The following is a 21,893-nucleotide window of genomic DNA, read 5'->3' as shown; positions in this document are numbered from 1 at the left end:
AAAATAAATAAACACGCACCCGTGATTTGTCTTCTGGCAAAAAATACGAAATTCCAAATTTTTGTAAATATGAGCTCTAAAATTTTGCTATAGGGTTCTCTGATACACCGAATGCGATGGTGTGATTTTCGTTAAGATTCTGTGACTTTTAGGGGGTGTTTTCCCCTATTTTCTAAAATAAGGCAAATTTTTTCAGGCTCGTAACTTTTGATGACAAAGACTAAATTTGATGAAACTTATATATTTAAAATCAGCATGAAAATCTGATTCTTTTGATGTATATTTTAGCATCAAAATTTCGTCTTTTAGAGTTTCGTTTACTATTGAGCCGGGTCGCTCCTTACTACAGTTCGTTACCACGAACTATTTGATTCTTTGTAGTTTGATATGATTTCTTTGTATAGTATGAAAATACAAATAAAATCAAAATTTAATAAAATACGTAGTGCTATATCATTTGACGTGGCGAATTTGAATCGGCTAAGAGATCAAGATTCATTCCATGTTTTTGTCCCAGGCCAAACGTTAGAATTTTTATTCTTGCTTTAAGTCTTGCGATATTCTTTGATTCCTGCGACACTCTCGATTCCAGTAATTCAATTTTTTTGGCTGCAAACTTCAGGGTTTCCTCTGGTGTCAACTCGAGTAAAAATCCATAACCAATATCAACAAAAACTGTGCTCCAGTCGGGACTAAAAATAGAATGTAATTACATTAAATTTTAAAATACTAAATTGTATTACATATATATATATATATATATATATATATATATATATATATATATATATATATATATATATATATATATATGTATATGCATATGTGTATTTATTTATTTATATACCACAAAATAAAATGGAAAAACTGTAGAGAGCATACAAAAAAACCCATAAACATACGGTTCTATAATACATCATAAATAGATTAACTCGATCCAAAAATGACCAAACAGGGTGAAAAACACCAATAATTTGCTGAGTTTTAAAACATAAATCTGCAGATATTTGTTTAAGTCGCGAAGGCGCATCAACAATACCAGATTTAGAAACGATTCTATGGTTTCAGTACCACCGAGGCAAATGCAACAGAAATATAGTGCACTTGAAATATCCTGAGCGTATTTTCTTCGTATCCTTCTTACGAAGGAGGAAAGCAAAACCAGAAAGATAAAAAACAGCAGGGGCACAAAAAACTAGAATAAAAACGGATATATATATATATATATATATATATATATATATATATATATATATATATATATATATATATATATATATATATATATATATATATATATATATATATATATATATATATATATATATATATATATATATATATATATATATATATATATATATATATATATATATATATATATATATATATATATATATATATAGTTACAAGACTCATGTATCAAAGTAAATGACATAGATATGAATAAGATCAGAAAACTCCCCGTTCCAATATGAATAATTTTACAGCTGGGCCTTATAGAAGACTTGAATACAAGGATTTTAATATACAGGATTATAATATAGGAATACAAGGATTATAATATTCACGAAATGTTTCAAAGCTTTGGTGAAAAGACAAATTAATAAAGCATGCTCTATGTAGCTCATAAGCACCCCTTTTTATCAGCAGAGCTGTTCCTAGGGTTCGAGGTGCCAGGGGAAAAATTTATTACAGCACCCCCTCCTGACTCAAATATAAGCAAAAAAGGTTAATAAAAATGAAAAATTCCATCACAGACGATAAATCCCAGCCACAGTGCCAAGGGCAGCTGTCCCGGTTACCCTCCTCATTTAAATAACCCTGATTATCAGATGCAGGTGCTAAAGACTGCCTCTAGTACAGTCAATCTAAGGTTTAACCTCAAATAAATTGCAATAGTTTTGATTTTGGTACCATTCGAGCCGGAAAATAATTAACTGCAACATTTAAAAATCAGCAAAATCGGACGAGGCGAAATTTACCGTTTTTCGTCTTTTCTTCTAAAATGACGACTTCTTAAAAACAAACTAATTTGCCCATATAGAAAGTAGATAATAGGTACATCTGGTACGTAGATCAAGAATAATGACTTTGTTTTTGTTTTTAAACGGTTATGTTCAGTCCTCCCTCCCGCCCATAAATCAAGCGTCGATATAGACCTGAGAGCAACATTACGCGAAGTTGAATTCAAACAGAAAAAATTGGACTGCTACTGTAGAAAAGAAGTCGTTTCTATGTCAGTTTGATGCCGTTGTAAGATCCTTGAGGATAGGGCACACCATGCCGTTCTTAAGTCTCCATACCCAATTATCAGGATCAAGGACAGGCTCTGAAGTTCAATACAATCTTGTACTTGATGATAGGTTCGGACACAGTGAAATTCTACTGTTGCTGAAGTAGGAGGTAGATCTTGGGGATGGACGAAATTTGTAGACGTTTCTACTTTCTGCTAAAAGACTCAGTGTCGGTAACTGTAAAGATTGTCATTAGATTTTCCGCCGTAAAATATAGAAAATGCAGCCTCCCTCGCTACTTTAGTCTCTTATTTCGAAATATCAATTGGAAAAAAAACGTTGAGGCATTTTTTCTAACCTATTCATTGTCTCTCAAACGCAAAGGGATTGTCTAACAACAATCCCTTTGCGAAGTCCGTGTAGACGGGAAGTTTTGTCGCAGCCAGGAATTGCGTGAGCAAAGGGAAGCAGTTGCAGGTTTCAGTCCCAATTTTCTTAACAATTGCTTCGATGTCATAAGTTGCACCTGAAGTGGTTGGCTTAGGCTCACTGTGCAGGTAGACCTTGTGGTGCTCAGGAATAAAATTATAAAGTAACAGCACCAACAAGATGGTATCGTCGCCGATAACTACAGTTTACGAAGTCTTCGAACACTCAACCGCAGTAAGAACAGTAAGAAAGTCAGCATCAGCTTTAGCTTGGATAGTTCTCAGACCTTGGCTTTGTAAATAATCAGAATATACGTTGACAAAATGGGCTTTATTCTTTTTGCACAAAAGAAATTCCCCTTTTTTGGTGGTCAGTCTATTTTCTGGGCTTAACAGTGCTTCCTGACTAGTAACACGGTTTCGCATAAGATGAGTCATATCTTTTGTCGAAGCAGACAAATGTCAGAGATGTCATCCATGACAATAATGGCATCTGCATATTTGGCCGAAACTTAGTTCCGGTATAGGTCAAAGATCTCCGAATATGTTTCTTTCTTCGCCCAAGGCAAAGCACCCCCGGCTAAGAAGTAGGTGCAGTTCAGACTATGTTTTTCCCCAATAGTATTAGCTTCTGAAAGTCGCTTGATAGCTTTTGCTAGCTCTGGTTTATTTGGATTTCGTAACGAGCCACAATCATCAAAAAGTGACGCAGGATTGGAACAAATTTCATTTTTAAATGAAGATTATCCGTCAATATTTAGTATTGTGGATGGTAGACGCTGAAATAGCAATTAAGGGTCTAAACAGCAGATTTCTCCCCCATTTTTCGCTTCGCCGTCATAAGGACTACTTGATCCTTCTGTTTGAACGAGTGCTCCTTCAAAGATTTCCGAACCATTCCGTCAAGAATCTTCTTCCCGACTTCAACTGCTTTGTCGGCATTCACATTCTCGACAACAGCCATGCTAGTAGCAAGAATTCGAAGCGATAGCAGTTCACCCTCGAAAGGAGATGACTGCCCAATAAAGACAATAACTATTTGTGTCTCTTTGCAGTCCCTTTACTGCCTTGAAATACAAGACTCTTTGTGTTGGTCGCTTGTTTCCGATTCAAACCTGACCTACCCTATGTAAAACCGGGTTTCACGTGCATTAGAAGCTGATCGCTTTAGTAGAATGTGAATAACATAAATCTTTTCAGATACTTTTGATAACTCAACATGATATTCTTGTCATACCGTAAGCATAAATATAATGTTGCGGTTATCTACCGTACATATCAATCATTCTAGCAGAGAAGATGTATTTGTTCAAGAATTCAAGATTCAAGACTTTTATTTAAACTTCTGTACAACACATACAATCGAAAAAAAGGGTCAAGCCGGAGACACAAGGTCGATTGACAAAGACCCGGTATAACAACATAGCACACCTATTTGACAAAAAAAAATAAAAAAATGCATAAAATAAATATAATTTATATAATTTTAACTCACCACTAGACGGGAACCCACCCACAAAACAAACGACACTCGGCAAAGATCAACCCCAAAAACGAAACAAAAAATAGTGTGCAAGCGAGGATAACCGATGACCGGCAACTTATTTGGAAAAAGAAAAAGAAAAATGAGCCCACCATATCAACATCAAACAAACAACTATTTACTTTAAGATTTTTTTTTATCACTGATTATTGAATTTATTTATAAGGATAGAATGAAGTTGGTTTTTTTATATTTGAGAGAGATTACTGTAGTCAATATATGGTAGATAAAGATGCCATGAACCCATGATCGAAAAATATGGCGAGAACCGTGATCTGTTCAACCAGCGTGTGTTCCCCGGGGAGACCCTCCAACAAGGTTGACTCTAGTTCGGCATTGTGTAGTGACATGCATGAGAGGTGTAGCATAAGTGGGAGACAGTAACAACGGCAATCAAAGGGGTAAAATTAACCTTGACTTGATGCCCATTTAATTGGACAATCTGTCTTGGCTTTTTCTACAATTGGCCATGACGACTTTTCCCACAACTATTCCCTTTTCAATTCAGGTTGACTCTAGTTTGGCATTGTGGAGTGACATGCATTTCACTTATAACTGAAAATTTTCTATTATATTTGAAAAAAGGCAGGGTACAACCTCAACAGGTTGACTCTAGTTCCGCATTGTGGAGTGATATGCATGAGAGGAAAATTTTCAAGTATAGTTGAAAATTTCAAGTAAACTACTGTCAACCAGCGTGTGTTTCCCGGGGAGATCCTCCAACAAGGTTGACTCTAGTTCGGCATTATGTAGTGACATGCATGAGAGGTGCACTATTCCCTTTTCAATTCAAAAATCAACAAAAAAAATCCGTTGATTTTTGAATTGAAAAGGGAATAGTTGTGGGAAAAGTCAAGTCATGGCCAATTGTAGAAAAAGCCAAGACAGATTGTCCATTTAAATGGGCATCAAGTCAAGGTTAGTAGCTTTACCCCTTTGATTGCCGTTTTTACTGTCTCCCACTTATGCTACACCTCTCATGCATGTCAATTTGTTTGAGGTAATCCCTAAAATTAATTTAGTTTGACAGTATTATTAAGCTGATATAGGTCTTAGACTATTATTGATTGGTGAGCACAAAGTTTAGATTTTCGAATAGCGCTGGGGCTTGTCACAATGTCACAATGTTCAACCAAATCCCAATACATAATAGCACTGAATGATTGTGTATCCCGTTAAAGTATTCCAAGCATTTTATGTGGCAGCTCAATCCTCTCCCTTTGAAATAGGGTCTAAGGTTGGCCCTAGGCACGGGCCTCCCAAGAATATTCAAGGATATTAAATATTCTCCCCTTGGAGGAATTTGTCATGGGAGAAGAGAAATTCCATGAAGGGGGCGCAGGATTTTCTAGCAATATTTAAAAAAAAACAATGAACAAATAAATATAAAAAAGTTTTTTCAACTGAAAGTAAGAACCAGCATTAAAACTTAAAACGAACAGAGATTATTACGCATATGGGGGTCCATCTCTTCCTAAATAGCTCGCTCTTTATGCTAAAGATTTTTAGTAATTTCAACAATTTACTCTACAGCCTTTGTGATTCAGGGGTCAATTTTAAAAAATTGGGACAAAATTAAAGCTTTAGTATAAAGAGTGACGTATTAAATTATAATTGCCTTTTTAAGTAACCGAAAAATTGGTGGGCAACTAGGCCTCCTCTCCCACCCTTTTTCTCAAGATCGTCTGATCAAAACTAAGAGAAAGCCATATAGCAAAAAAATTAATATGCAAATTTCGTTTTAATTATTCATTTGCGGAGAGCCAAAATAAAAACATGCATTAATTCAAAAACGTTAAGAAATTAAATAAAAAACAAGTCTTTTTTAACTGAAAGTAAGGAGCGACATTAAAACTTAAAACGTACAGAAATTACTCCATGTATGAAAGGGGCTGCTCCTCCCTCAACGTCCCGCTCTTTACGCTAAAGTTATTAACTGTTTAATAAAGTAGAATTGAGAGAAAAAGTAAAACTTTAGCGTAAAGAGCGAGACGTTTCATACACGGAGTAATTTCATGACGACATAACGTCAATCGACAGACATAACAAACATACAACTTACATACACAACTTACAACAAACATAACAAACATACAACAAGGACACTCCCTGTGTCCTGGTGTCCCAGTCATCATTTGTGTCCTGGTGTCCCGGTCTGTAATTTCTCTTTCATTGTTGCAGTTGTCATTTATATTCCCTGTGTCCCAGTCTGTAGTGTCATCTTATAAAGACATCATATGCAAACCCACAAACAAACAAACATGCATACATACAACTTATTTTTATATATATACTAGCTGTTGGGGTGGCGCTTCGCGCCACCCCAACACCTAGTTGGTGGGGGCGCTTCGCGCCCCCCCCCCCCCAAGCCCCCCCGCGCGCGTAAGTCGTTACGCGCCATAATAGATACGCGCCATTGTAGTTGTGTTCCTATGTCCCACCTGTGAATATAGATATATATATATATATATATATATATATATATATATATATATATATATATATATATATATATATATATATATATATATATATATATATATATATATGGTTTTAACTACGTAAAACTTGCGAATATACAACATTCTTTGCTGTCCCATTGTCTTTGCATATAAATAGATTGTCAGGTTTACCGACTCTTGAACATGCAACATATAATGGTCCATGGGAAAACAATCTGTATTCAGATCTATACCTCATGATTCTAATGATTGCCCTTGAGCTTTGTTGATGGTGATTGCTAATCGACCATTCCCTGTCCCGGTGTCCCGGTCGTCATTTACATCCCCCTGTTTCCCCCGGTGTCCCCGTTGTAGTTGTGTCCCTGTGTCCCGGTCGTCATTTATATTCCCTGTGTCCCGGTCGTCATTTGTATCCCGGTGTCCCGGTCTGTATATACATTCGTTTTTTAGTTTTGTTTTTCTCCTTTATTTTTTTCCTTTTTTTTCTTTTTTAGCTTATTTAGATTTTTCGATTTTTTAGTTTTTTTATTAGTTTTTAGTTTTTTTTTTCTTTTTAGTTTTTTTGTCCCGGTCGTCATTTATATCCCCCTGTTTCCCCCGGTGTCCCCGTTGTAGTTGTGTCCCTGCCGGTCGTCATTTGTATCCCGGTGTTTTTTTTGTAGTTTTTGTTTTTTTTTAGTTTTTTTAGTTTTTTAGCTTTTTTATTAGTTTTTAGTTTTTTTTGTAGTTTTTGCCTTTTTTTAGTTTTTTTAGTTTTTTAGCTTTTTTATTTTTTTTATTAGTTTTTAGTTTTTTTTGTAGTTTTTGCCTTTTTTTAGTTTTTTCAGTTTTGACGTCACCTGATCCAGTTTTTTCAGGTGATGTCACCTGATCCACGATCCACAGATCCACAGACAACTTATTTTTATATATATAGATAGTTTTTTTTTTTTACTTATGTCCTGGTCGTCATTTATACTCCCTGTGTCCCGGTGCTTTGTTGATTGCTAATCGAACATTCCTTTTGTCCTGGTCGCTTTCTCTTTGAGTTTCGTCATTTATTTTTTTCTTTTTTAGTTCTTTTAGTTTTTACCTTTTTTAGTTTTTTTTAGTTTTTTAGATGAAAATTTTTTTTAGTTTTGTCCTTTTTTTCTTTTTAGTTTTTTATTGGTTTTTACCTTTATTTTAGCTTATTTTTCAGTTTTTTCCTTTTTTTTAGTTTTTTTTTTATTTTTTATTTTTTTTAGTTTTTTACCTTTTTTTAGTTTTTTTAGTTTTTTTTAGTTTTTTAGCTTTTTTACTTTTTTTATTAGTTTTTAGTTTTTTTTTGTAGTTTTTGCCTTTTTTTAGTTTTTTCAGTTTTTTTTTTAGTTTTTTATTGGTTTTTACCTTTATTTTAGCTTATTTTTCAGTTTTTTCCTTTTTTTTTAGTTTTTAGTTTTTTTCGTTTTTTACCTTTTTTTTAGTTTTTTTAGTTTTTTTAGTTTTTTAGCTTTTTTATTTTTTTATTAGTTTTTAGTTTTTTTTGTAGTTTTTGCCTTTTTATAGTTTTTTTAGTTTTTTAGCTTTTTTATTAGTTTTTAGTTTTTTTTGTAGTTTTTGCCTTTTTTTAGTTTTTTTAGTTTTTTAGCTTTTTTATTTTTTTATTAGTTTTTAGTTTTTTTTGTAGTTTTTGCCTTTTTTAGTTTTTTCAGTTTTGACGTCACCTGATCCAGTTTTTTCAGGTGACGTCACCTGATCCACACATCCACAGACAGACAACTTATTTTTATATAGATAGATATATATATATATATATATATATATATATATATATATATATATATATATATATATATATATATATATATATATATATATACGTATATATATATATATATATATATATATATATATATATATATATATATATATATATATATATATATGTATAAGGACGGCAATAGGCTTTTGTTTTGAAGGTGTCCAGTGCATACTCCCATCCTCTATCAAAGATGAATTATAGAGACTCAACGAATCCCTAAGCACCGGTTTGTTCATTCATGGGAGAACAAAATCGTTTACTGAGTCATGAACTTCCAAAAATATTTCACCATCAATTTCAAAAAAACCATCCTTGTGGTCCAATCTCCTCAACAGTGTAATTGTCGGGGAAATTGGAGCCGTCATTAAATGTATTTAAGAAAATCCTTCAAAGACAAATTTTTAATTGTAAGAAGATCGTGGACGGAAAAATGTTTAATTGTAAAATGACTGAAGAACCTACAATGGCAACAGCCAAGGAAGCTGCTCAAAGGGTCTATGCCAAAAAACTTGCTGCTGATGGAGAAAGTAAGAAAAGAAAGCGTGCCGAGGAATCACAAGAACAGCAAGAAAACAGGCTTGCGGCTGATAGAGAAAGTAAGAACAGAAAGCGTGCCGAGGAATCACAAGAGCAACGTGAAAACAGGCTTGCGGCTTCAAGAGATAATGCCAGATTAGGAATGTGCAATTTCCGTCAACAAAGACGTGTCGAGGAACTACCAGAGCAATGCGAAACCAGACTTGCTGCTAAAAGAGAAAGTGAAAAAAGAAAGCGTGCCGAGGAATCACAAGAGCAACGTGAAAACAGGCTTGCGGCTTCAAGAGATAATGCCATAAGAAAGCGTGCCGAGGAATCACAAGAGCAACGTGAAAATTATCGCATGGCATTCAGGTACAGCCCAGTCGATGATTATAGTAGATGTGTTCAAATCGGGACTATGTCTAAAATTTATCCCTACTGCAAGGCCTTGAAATTTAATGGTGAAACAATGGGAATGTGTTGCGCCTCAGGAAAAGTTGCTGCTAAAAGAGAAAGTGAAAAAAGAAAGCGTGCCGAGGAATCACAAGAGCAACGTGAAAACAGGCTTGTGGCTTCAAGAGATAATGCCAAAAGAAAGCGTGCCGAGGAATCACAAGAGCAACATGAAAATTATCGCATGGCATTCAGGTACAGCCCAGTCGATCATTATAGTAGATGTGTTCAAATCGGGACTATGTCTAAAATTTATCCCTACTGCAAGGCCTCGAAATTTAATGGTGAAACAATGGGAATGTGTTGCGCCCCAGGAAAAGTTAAACTTCCTCAACTGGCTGCACCCCCAGAGCCATTGAAGACTTTGCTTACTGGAACTACGTCAGAATCTAAGCGTTTTTTTTTTTTTTATCAAAAATCAGAAAATATAACTCATGTTTCCAAATGACGTCGTTTGGTGCCCAAATCGAAAATCCAGATCAATTTATGCCTACTTTCAAAGTAAAAGGGCAAATTTATCATAGAGCAGGGTCCCTTCTACCATTCTCAGGCGATAATCATAAATTTCTACAATCGTACTTCATCAGTGATAGAAATTCTGAATTGAATGCACGTTGCGAAATTTCTCCCGACGTTGAGAGGACAATCGTTTCCCAATTGCAACATCTTTTCCACGAAAATAATAATTTTGTGCGTCTGTTCAAAACAACCATCGATTTGATGGCTACTGATACGCATAAAATTGTTATTTCCGCTGAAAAAACGCCTCCTGGCCAACATGTGCGTAGACACAATGCTCCAACTATCGACGAAGTGGCAATCGTTATGGTCGGTGATCAGTTTTTACCTCGAGATATTATTCTTCATAAGTGAAACGCTCAGTTGGTAAGAATTGCTGAAACTCATCGATACTACGATGTCCTACAATATCTTATCATTTTTTGAGATGGAGCCGACGGCTATCACTTTAATATTAAATTGATAAATTCAGCCACTAACAAAGAAATGAATAAGAAATGCAGTGCAATGCATTATTATTCCTATAGACTAATGATTCGGCAGGATGAAGACAATTATATTTTAAAATGCCGTCAATTGTTTCACCAATACATCGTTGATATGTATGCAAAAATTGAATCAGAACGTTTGCTATTTATCCGTCTGAATCAGATCAAGCTCCGCTCTGAACAATACATTCATTAGTGAGATGCAGTTGTAAATGGCGGTAATACCACAAACGTTGGAAGATTAACGATTTTACCTTCGTCATATGCTGGCAGTCTCCGTCATATGCATGAATATGCTCAAGATACTATTGCGTATGTTCGTCTCTGTGGTCGTCCAGATTTATTTATTACATTTACATGTAATCAATCTTGGGACGAGATACAGCAGCTTTTACTTCAAGGACAATCGGCGGTTCATAGACATGACATTACGGCCCGTGTCTTCCGGCAAAAGTTGAAATCACTGATAAACTACATAGTAAAACTTGAAGTGTTCGGGTCAGTGCGATGCTGGATGTACTCAGTGCGATGCTGGATGTACTCAGTGGAATGGCAAAAACGAGGATTGCCACATGCACATATACTAATCTGGCTACATTATAAAATTACTTCTAATGAAATTGATGAAGTGATTTCCGCTGAAATACCTGATGAAAATGTCGATAAGGGGTTATATGATATTGTTGTACAAAATATGATACATGGACCTTGCGGTGCATTGAACGAAAATTCACCATGCATGGCCAAAGGAAGGTGCACAAAGCAATATCCTCGACTTTTAGTACCCAGCACAATTACTGGCAATGATGGTTACCCACAATATAGAAGAAGATCTACTGATGATGGCGGTAAAACAGCAATAATAATGAAGCGTAACGGTACCACCATCGAAGTAGATAACCAGTTGGTTGTTCCATATTCCCCTTTATTATCAAAAACATTTAATGCACACATAAACGTTGAATACTGTAATTCTGTAAAGGCAATCAAATACATATGTAAATACGGCAACAAAGGCAGTGACATGGCAGTTTTTGGCTTGCAGTCCGAAATCAGTGATATCGACAAAATCGTACAATATCAGGCTGGAAGATACATAAGCAGTAATGAAGCTGTTGGGCGAATTCTTTCATTTCCGATACATGAACGTAGTCCAGCTGTTGTTCACTTAGCGGTACATTTACAGAATGTTCAACGTGTTTATTTTTCGGAATCCAACGTGCAACAAAGAGCCCTGAATCCAACGGATAAAAAGTTAACTGCTTTCTTTTCGCTATGCAAAAATGATTCTTTTGCAAAAAAAAACTGCTGTATAGTGAAGTGCCTTCGTATTACACGTGGAATACTAAAAATAAAGTATTTGAACGTCAAAAACAGGGTAAGTCAGTCGACGGCAAACCTACCATCTTCAAAGATACCACGATAGGAAGACTCTACACCGTTCACCCCAATCAACATGAATGCTTCTTTCTACGCCTGCTTTTGGTGACTGTACCCGGTCCGACGTCCTTTGAGTATTTGAGAACTGTAAACGGTACTATACATGACACTTACCGTAGTGCATGCCAAGCTCTGAATTTATTGGAGAATGACCAACACTGGGATAACTGCATCAATGACGCGTGCGAAACATCAACTCCAAGTCAAATTCGCGCATTGTTTGGAATCATAATAACAACTTGATTTCTTTCAGCTCCTACAGAGTTATGGGAAAAATATAAATCGAAAATGTCCAAAGATATACTCCATCGAAAACGGTTAGAGACGTCAGATATTGCTTTTGATTTTATATCAGAAATTTATAGCTACACTTTAGTTATTATAGAAGATTTGTGCGTTTGTGTGGCAAACAAACCTCTTCAGGATTTGAGAATGCCTTCACCTAATCGTACCGCTGCTGTTTCGACATGTGTAGAATTGGATTGTGAACTAAGTTACAATACGAGTGATCTATTGTCGTATGTACAAAATAACATTTCCAAGTTAACGTCGGAACAAAAAGACATTTATGATACGATAATGCACTGTGTCGATAACAACGTTGGAGAAATTTTCTTTTTGGATGCGCCAGGAGGTACTGGTAAAACGTTTGTGATAAAACTGATTCTGGCATCAATTTGATCAAAAAATGATATAGCGTTGGCAATTGCCTCGTCCGGAATAGCCGCAACGTTGCTGCCTGGTGGAAGAACTGCTCATTCTGCTTTGAAATTGCCTCTGAATTTGCATTCTACAGAAACTCCCACGTGCAATATTTCCAAATCATCTGGGATGGGTAAAGTATTGCAGCAATGCAAACTTATTATTTGGGACGAGTGCACAATGGAACACAAAAAATCGCTCGAGGCTCTGGATCAATGTTTGAAGTATTTGCGAGGGAATTCGAAACCCTTTGGCAGCACATTAATATTGGTTGCGGGATATTTCAGGCAAACATTACCTATAATACCTAGATCAACCCCTGCAGACTCAATTTCAGGACGTATACAACTACCTGCTGAATTCTGTAATTTAGTGACGTCCAAAAATGAATTGATTGAAAAAGTATTTCCGAATATTCTAAATAATTATAAAAATAATAAATGGCTAAGTGAAAGAGCGATTCTTGCACCCAAAAATATAGACGTCCACGAAATCAACAATATTGTTTTGACCAAGATTCGAGACCAGGCAGTCCTTTACAAGTCAGTCGACACAGTTTTGGAACCAAATGAGGCGTTAATTATCCATCTTAATTTTTAAATTCCGTGGATCTTTCCGGGTTTCCACCTCACGTGCTACAACTAAAAATAGGCGTACCAATAATATTGTTACGTAACATAAACCCACCGAAGCTTTGCAATGGCACGCGACTTGCCGTAAAAGAAACAATGGAAAAGGTAATAGAGGCCACAATCTTGACAGGGCATTTTGAGGGTGAGGCTGTTCTTATTCCTCGCATTCCCATGACTCCAACGGATCTGTCTTTTCAATTTAAAAGATTGCAATTCCCAATTCGATTAGCATTTGCGATCACCATCAACAAAGCTCAAGGTCAATCATTAGAAAAATGTGGTATAGATCTTAATACTGATTGTTTTTCCCATGGACAATTGTACGTTGCATATTCGAGGGTCGGTAAACCTGACAATCTATTTATATGCAGTGACAATTGGACAGCGAAGAATGTTGTATATTCGCAAGTTTTACGCAGTTAATTTGTATTGTATCTATCTATCTATCTATCTATCTATATAAAAACGAGTTGTGTGTATGCATGTTTGTTTGTTTGTAAAAAGAGCGTTTTCATATGACGTCATTATAAGTACATAAGGTTTTGTATATGCACAGACAATGGGAAAGCCAAGAATGTTGTATATCCTTGAGTTTTACGTAGTTCAAAACACATATATAAATCTAGCTATATTCATAGGTGGTACACCGGGACACAACTACAATGGCGCGTAACAACTTGCGCGCGCGGGGGGGCTTGGGGGCGAAGCGCCACCCCAACAGCTAGTATATATATATATATATATATATATATATATATATATATATATATATATATATATATATATATATATATATATATATATATATATATATATATATATATATATATATATATATATATATATATATATATGTATATATATCGTTTTCTTTCTTTTTGATCGTTTCCCCGCATTGAAGTGTAACGTTCTTAAACGAATGACGTAGCAAAGAAGGAGTGTTTAAAGGAATTAGAAGTTTGGATTATAATAATAATTTAAAGAAAGAAAACGATCAAAATTATACATATATATATATATATATACATACATATATATATATATATAAATATATATATATATATATATATATATATATATATATATATATATATATATATATATATATATATATATATATATATATATATATATATATATATATATATATACACTAGCTGTTGGGGTGGCGCTTCGCGCCACCCCAACAGGGGCGCTTCGCGCCCCCCCCCAAGCCCCCCCCGCGCGCGTAAGTCGTTACGCGCCATATTAGTTATGCGCCATTGTAGTTGTGTCCCTGTGTCCCACCTGTGAATATAGATAGATTTATATATGTGTTTCAAACTACGTAAAAATTGCGAATAAACAACATTCTTGGCTTTCCCATTGTCTGTGCATATACAAAGCCGTATGTACTAATAATGACGTCATATGCAAACGCTCTTTTTACAAACAAACAAACATGCATCCACACAACTCGTTTTTATATAGATAGATAGATAGATAGATACAATATAAATTAACTGCGTAAAACTTGCGAATATACAACATTCTTCGCTGTCCAATTGTCGCTGCATATAAATACATTGTCAGGTTTACCGACCCTCGAACATGCAACGTACAATTGTCCATGGGAAAAACAATCAGTATTAAGATCTATACCACATTTTTCTAATGATTGACCTTGAGCTTTGTTAATGGTGATTGCAAATACTAATCGAATTGGGAATTATCTTTTAAATTGAAAAAGCAGATCCGTTGGAATCATGGGAATGCGAGGAATAAGAACAGCCTCACCCTCAAAAGGCCCTGTCAAGATTGTGGCCTCTATTAGGTTTTCCATTGTTTTTTTTACGGCAAGTCGCGTGCCATTGCAAAGCTTTGGTGGGTTGATATTTCTTAAAAGTATTATTAAGCCGTATGTACTAATAATGACATCATATGCAAACGCTCTTTTTACAAACAAACAAACATGCATACACACAACTCGTTTTTATATAGATAGATAGATAGATAGATACAATACAAATTAACTGCGTAAAACTTGCGAATATACAACATTCTTCGCTGTCCAATTGTCACTGCATATAAATAGATTGTCAGGTTTACCGACCCTCGAACATGTAACGTACAATTGTCCATGAGAAAAACAATCAGTATTAAGATCTATACCACATTTTTCTAATGATTGACCTTGAGCTTTGTTAATGGTGATTGCAAATGCTAATCGAATTGGGAATTGCAATCTTTTAAATTGAAAAGGCAGATCCGTTGGAATCATGGGAATGCGAGGAATAAGAACAGCCTCACCCTCAAAAGGCCCTGTCAAGATTGTGGCCTCTATTAGGTTTTCCATTGTTTTTTTTTTTACGGCAAGTCGAGTGCCATTGCAAAGCTTTGGTGGGTTTATATTTCTTAAAAGTATTATTGGTACGCCTATTTTTAGTTGTAGCACGTGTGGTGGAAACCGTGAAAGATCTATGGAATTTAAAAATTCAGATGGATAATTAACCGCTTCATTTGGTTCCAAAACTGTGTCGACTGACTTGTAAAGGACTGCCTGGTCTCGAATCTTGGTCAAAACAATATTGTTGATTTCGTGAACGTCTATATTTTTGGGTACGAGAATCGCTCTTTCACTTAGCCATTTATAATTTTTATAATTTTTTAGAATATTCGGAAATACTTTTTCAATCAATTCATTTTTGGACGTCACTAAATTACAGAAATCAGCAGGTAGTTGTATACGTCCTGAAATTGAGTCTACTGGGAGCTTTCCGTTTCCAATTGTCAGCAATTGATCTGAAAATGTTTGACCAGAGTCATCGTTTTGCAATCGGACACGCATATTTGTAGTTAATTTTAATATTTTTACATGTGCCCATAAATTAGAATTTTTCAGGCAAGCATTCATTCGTCTTCAATGGCTCTGGTGGTGCAGCCAATAGAGGAAGTTTAACTTTTCCTGAGGCGCAACACATTCCCATTGTTTCACCATTGAATTTCAAGGCCTTGCAATAGGGACAAATTTTAGACATTGTCCCGATTTGAACACATCTACTCAAGCTATAATCATCGACTGGGTTGTACCTGAATGCCAAGCGATAACTTTCAGGTTGCTCTGATTCCTCGGCACGCTTTCTTTTCTTACTTTCTCTATCAGCAGCAAGCCTGATTTCTTGCTGTTCTTGTGATTCCTCGGCACGCTTTCTTTTCAAACTTTCTCTATCAGCAGCAAGCCTGATTTCTTGCTGTTCTTGTAATTCCTCGGCACGCCTTCTTTTTTCACTTTCTCTTTTAGCAGCAAGTCTGCTTCCGCGTTGCTCTGGTAGTTCCTCGGCACGCTTTCTGTTCTTTTTTTTCTCTATCAGCCTCAAGCCTGTTTCCTTGCTGTTCTTTTGATTCCTCGGCACGCTTTCTGTTCTTTCTTTCTCTATCAGCCTCAAGCCTGTTTCCTTGCTGTTCTTTTGATTCCTCGGCACGCTTTCTGTTCTTTCTTTCTCTATCAGCCTCAAGCCTGTTTCCTTGCTGTTCTTTTGATTCCTCGGCACGCTTTCTTTTCTGACTTTCTCTATCAGCAGCAAGTTTTTTGGCATAGACTCTTTGAGCATCTTCATCGGCTTTTGCCATGGTAAGTTCATCAGTCATTGTAAACATAAACATTAATAGATTTCTACGTGAACATATGTCTTAAATATCTTGAATGACGTCACCGTCAAAGCAAAAATGACGACAACTAATTTCATGACGTCAGTCAACACAGAAACATGACATCACCTGATCCACAGACAGACAACTTATTTTTATATATGTAGATAGAAGATATATATATATATATATATATATATATATATATATATATATATATATATATATATATATATATATATATATATATATATATATATATATATATATATATATATACATATATATGTACATATATATACTAGCTGTCAGGGTGGCGCGAAGCGCCACCCCAACACCTAGTTGGTGGGGGCGCTTCGCGCCCCCCGAGCCCCCCGCGCGCGTAAGTCGTTATGCGTGTGTGTGGTTTGTTTTGGATATCAACTATTTTTAGTTTTCCTGTACAAAAAAATGCTTTTAATTATTTTATTTTCTTTTTATTTCAAACTAGTTTGCTCATTTTTTTTCTTTGGGGTTCTGTTTGTTTCTGCTTTTCCCTTTTTAAAAAATCTTGTCCGTACTGAAGATTTCTTGTTTGATACAGACCCACCAGTTTCTGCTATTTTTCACTTTTCTTGTCTTTTATTGTATCTACCTTGGACCTGTTACATTGCTGAAAAAAAAAAGATATAAAATGAGTTTTGCCAAGGTCGGTTAGTTTGACGTTATATTTCAATTTCAATTTAACAAAAACATAGACAACTTCTGTTAACTCTGATCTGTGTTTGATAAAAAAAAAAAAAAAAAGAAACATAAAAATATGATAAACTAACACAATATCTTAAAAATTTATAAAAAGAAGGATTGGTTTTAGAGTCTCTATGGATAAGCATTCATTTTTAAATCGGAAATGAAAAGTTATCAAAGAAAAATCTAGCACCATGCTTATTAAATCCTATGGCAACAGAACGAAAACATAGACGTTTTAAATTAAAAAAGATAAAGAAAGCTTTAATTGTCTGGTTGATCAATTAGAAATGGTAAATACTAACAGAAGAATTTCTAGGCATCAGAATTTTTTTTATCTTTATAGAGAAGATTTAAAAAAAAACAATAAATTTTTTAAAAACCAATGTAGCAAATGTAGCACAATCACTGTATCGATTTCTTTTTTCTTATTTATGGTTCTTTAATTTCTTCCATGAAATGTCTTTTATAAGTTATTCTAAGCTTTTATTTTAGACCACGAATAATGATTGTGTTATTCTAATTAGTGTCTGATAAATTTGAAGGGGAAAAATTAATCCAAATAATAATAATCGACACTATCACTAAAATTATTATTTAAAGCAACATTTTCATAGTCTCAGTTGAATTCGAAGAAGGAAAAAATTAATCCAATTAATAATAATTGATATTATCAATGGTACTACTATTTGAAGCAATACTATATTCGAAAACTTAGCTATAAATACTATAGATCTTTCTTGGTTGGGTAGCTTCACTTGAAAGTTATGTCAGCACCTAAGAAATAGCCAAAGCCAAAGTAAATACAAATACTTACACTTTTGCATGTACATAAAAGTTATCTCCAATATCAACTTGCATCTTTAAAGGCTTTCCTGTCATTCCTGTATCTTTTAAGGCTTTCAAAACATCTTTCAGCTTAACATAGTCAGCTAGTTTGGTTACTATTTCATTTCTCACTTCAAAAGCAGCTCTATAAACAACAATCAGAGTGTAATTTGACTGACGCATAAGGAGGAAAATACTTTTTGCTAGAAACATACCTGCACACTGGAATGGCTTAGAACTCTCTAAATCTATCCCCCTAAAAATTGACCAGACCCCAGCTCTTATCTTGAGACTGAAAATAATGGCTTGACAATGATTTTTTTTGTAGCCTTGCCCCATACTCTTTCTAGGTAATACCCCAACCCTTAAGAGGTTATAATGCTTTGCAACTAGGTTTACAGCCATAGAGAGCATCAACAGCTTCCCTCCTTCTTGTAACTATTCAGAATGCCATTCTCTATTTATAGCGTTTAGCATTGCTATGCCTATGTCAAATCTTGAATTTATAAAGAGAAATAAATATCACTTAAAACACTTGTCAGTGCCAAAATGTGTGAAGCAATTATTAATTCTTCATTGATTATTAGGTTTATTTTTGCCACCAATGTTTCTATTAACCTTCAAATCACTCCATTTATCAAAATTGTTTGATAAACAAATAATCAATAAAATATATAAGCCAGTGGCTTTACCTCATGAAATTATAGTGGGGAGGGGCAAAATCCATTTCCATAGGGAGGATGAAATGTTTCTGTTTTTTTCAATAAAAATACATAACAGACGTATTTTGCCTCCTTTCCTCACTTTTTGTTGTTGAAAGGATAGGATAGCTTAATTTAAGTAGTTTTATTGAAGCACTTAGATATTAAAACACCAGCAATAACCTAATATTTTTGTCTTATATTTAGAGTAAAACTTCAATAAACATTTTTTTAAGGCACCTTTAAATTAAACAAAGACTCATTCGTTTACATTAAGTTTATGTTTTATTGCACAAAAATTTTAAAAGCTAGAAATGTCAATATTAAGTAAAAAAAAACAACCAAATTTGAAGCCAATGGTAACAAACAAACAAGTTCGAATTTCGAAAAATGAGGTATTTTTAACTTATGAAGGAGTAATTGGATCTTAATGAAATTTGATGTTTGGAAGAATATCATGTCCCAGAGCTCTTATTTGAAGTCTCGACCAGATCTTGCAACATTGGGGGAGTTCGGGGGGGGGGGGCTAAAATCTTAGGAAATGCTTAGAGTGAAGGGATTGGGATGAAACTCATTGAGAAAAATAAGCACAAGTACTAGATACGTGATAGACATAACTGGAATGAATCTACTCTCTTTGGGGGAGTTGGGGAGGGGGGAAGGGTTAATTTAAAAAATAGAAAAAATTAGGTATTTTTAACTTATGAAGGAGTGATCAGATCTTAATGAAATTTCATATTTAGAAGGACCTCATAACTCAGATCTCTTATTTTAAATCCCAACTGGATCCAGTGTCTTTGGGGGGGAGGGACAAGAAATCTTGGAAAACACTTAAAGCAGAGAGATCAGGATGAAACTTGGTGGGAAGAATAAGCACAAGTCAAAGATACATGAATAACATAACAGGGCTGGATCCACTCTCATTGGTGGAGTTGTGGGGGGTGGAGTAATTTGGAAAAAAAATGAGGTATTTGTAACTTACAAATGGGTGATCAGATCTTAGCGAAATTTTTTATTTAGAATGATCTTGTGCTTTTGAACTTTCATTTTAAATCTCAACCAGATCAGGTGACATTGGGGGGAGTAGGAGGGGGAAACCGGAATTCTTGGAAAAGGTGAAAATTGATGTATCTTACAAATGGGTGATCAGATCTGTAAAGTAGACAAATTTCTAAGACTTGGAAATCAGGTAAGGGCAACATAGTAGCTTGAGCAATACCTTGGCAGATTATGTTTTAGGGTAGAATTCGAGTTCATCAACTTTTCAATGTCTTGTAAAGGGGTTAAGTTAGGAAAATACAGTTGTCATGGATGGGTCTATGGACCAAAGTATGTCCTGCAATAGCATTTTGAGGTAACTACCTCCATTCCTACTCCTTTTTGAGGGCAGTGACCTTTGAAGGCCTTTAAAAGTTTTTGTGTTATGAAAGTGAAACCTTACTTTGCTCAATTCCAATTTATAAGAATTCAAAGATCTGCAAACAGATTTTGTAAATTCAGAGAGAACCCAAGCTTAAAATTCTACTGAGATAACAGGAGCAAAAAAATGGAAAAAACAAAACTGATAACTAAAAATCAATATATAATGTTACTTTTTCAAAATTTCAATAAAACCCATCAAGTACACAAATTTCTAAGGTTTAGAATCAGAAGAGGGTTAATATGGAAGCTTGGCAATACCTTTCCAGAGCATGTTTTTGACCCTTGATACATTAATGAAAGTTTTGTTTTCCCAACCTAACCCCTTTTCAAGATACTAAGAAGTAGCTAAACTAGAGCTTTACCATGTTTTTGGCCCTGAAATCATGGTGAATTTGTCATTATTCATATTATTGACTTACAAATAAAATGAACATACTATTTGATACCTTTTTTAAGCTCTTCTACTAATATAATAGTTGCTTCTATTGCAAATTCAAATTTATGCCCTTATTGAGCTCTTGAAAATGACCAAAATACTTCTAGTTTTTGAGTATAAAAGAGACTTATAACATTGGTATCAACCTTATTGTTTCATTAAAAATCCATTTTTTAATATTATAATCTATAAGCACTATCTTCTACTATTAAGTTGGATAAACAAATTTGCAATATTATGCCATTTTCTTCTTCCTTGATGTCAAATGTTCAATTAGAGTATGCATTTTCCATGAAATTTCAAAAATGTGGAAGCCAACAGAAGCAGGCAAAGATAGCCTAAATATCCCACTAGGTTCCAATCCAAAGTGGTATTGAACTTTATAGATATTCAAAATGTTAGTGAATTCAGGTTACGTTTCCAGACGTCAAAAAGGGCTAAAGTTTGAATTTTGTGATAAAGGGATTACTAACTTTGTAAAGAGCTTAAAAAAGGGCATCAAATGGTGTGTTCAATATATTCATAAGTCAATAATATGAATAACAAAAAATTACCTGATTCATTACTGAAAGTTTGTAGCACAGGCTAACCACTTTCCAAGATAGAAAATTTAAAGGAATTAAACTATCTAATGTTTATTCAAATTCATCCGGAATCGAGCAGCCAGCGTTATAGCAGAGGAAAAAAGCCTTGTTATACATCACTGTTAAAACAAAGCCTGGGTATTTTGATGACTACAATTCAGAGATCTTATTGCAATCTAAAATGCTTAAATATTCTATACAGGCCATAAAGAGCGAGAATAATAAGTAGTTGAATGACCCATGTACCTTAACTGTTGTTTCAGCTGCTCATTTATATACTCGTCTACTTTAGCCAATGATTGCATTTTCGGAATTTGAATTGTCAATTTTAAATTTTGCCATCTATAAATAAGGAATAATTAT

At 34.6% G+C, this 21,893-nt stretch overlaps 1 protein-coding gene across 1 annotated transcript; it reads right to left on the bottom strand.

Annotated features, from left to right (window-relative positions):
- Positions 1 to 412: 412 nt before the first annotated feature.
- Positions 413 to 21,878, bottom strand: LOC136033916 (protein UXT homolog). The gene is made up of 3 exons (XM_065714932.1): positions 21,777 to 21,878; positions 18,377 to 18,532; positions 413 to 692 (listed from the first exon to the last, which is right to left on the bottom strand). Exons 1-3 carry the CDS (start codon positions 21,833 to 21,835, stop codon positions 449 to 451), a joined length of 459 nt encoding a protein of 152 aa, XP_065571004.1. The 5' UTR covers positions 21,836 to 21,878; the 3' UTR covers positions 413 to 448.
- Positions 21,879 to 21,893: the final 15 nt, after the last annotated feature.

The sequence above is a fragment of the Artemia franciscana genome, chromosome 12, assembly GCF_032884065.1.
Source record: "Artemia franciscana chromosome 12, ASM3288406v1, whole genome shotgun sequence".
Taxonomy (NCBI): domain Eukaryota; kingdom Metazoa; phylum Arthropoda; class Branchiopoda; order Anostraca; family Artemiidae; genus Artemia; species Artemia franciscana.
This window is presented reverse-complemented; position numbering and strand designations above follow the sequence as displayed.

Coding starts and splice junctions, on each gene's coding strand:
- LOC136033916 (XM_065714932.1), bottom strand. CDS start 21,835: ATGCAATCATTGGCTAAAGTAGACGAGTATATAAATGAGCAGCTGAAA. Junction 18,533..21,776: donor CAGCTGAAACAACAGTTAAG/GTACATGGGTCA, acceptor TGTTGTTTATAG/AGCTGCTTTTGAAGTGAGAA. Junction 693..18,376: donor TTTTATGTACATGCAAAAGT/GTAAGTATTTGT, acceptor TTCTATTTTTAG/TCCCGACTGGAGCACAGTTT.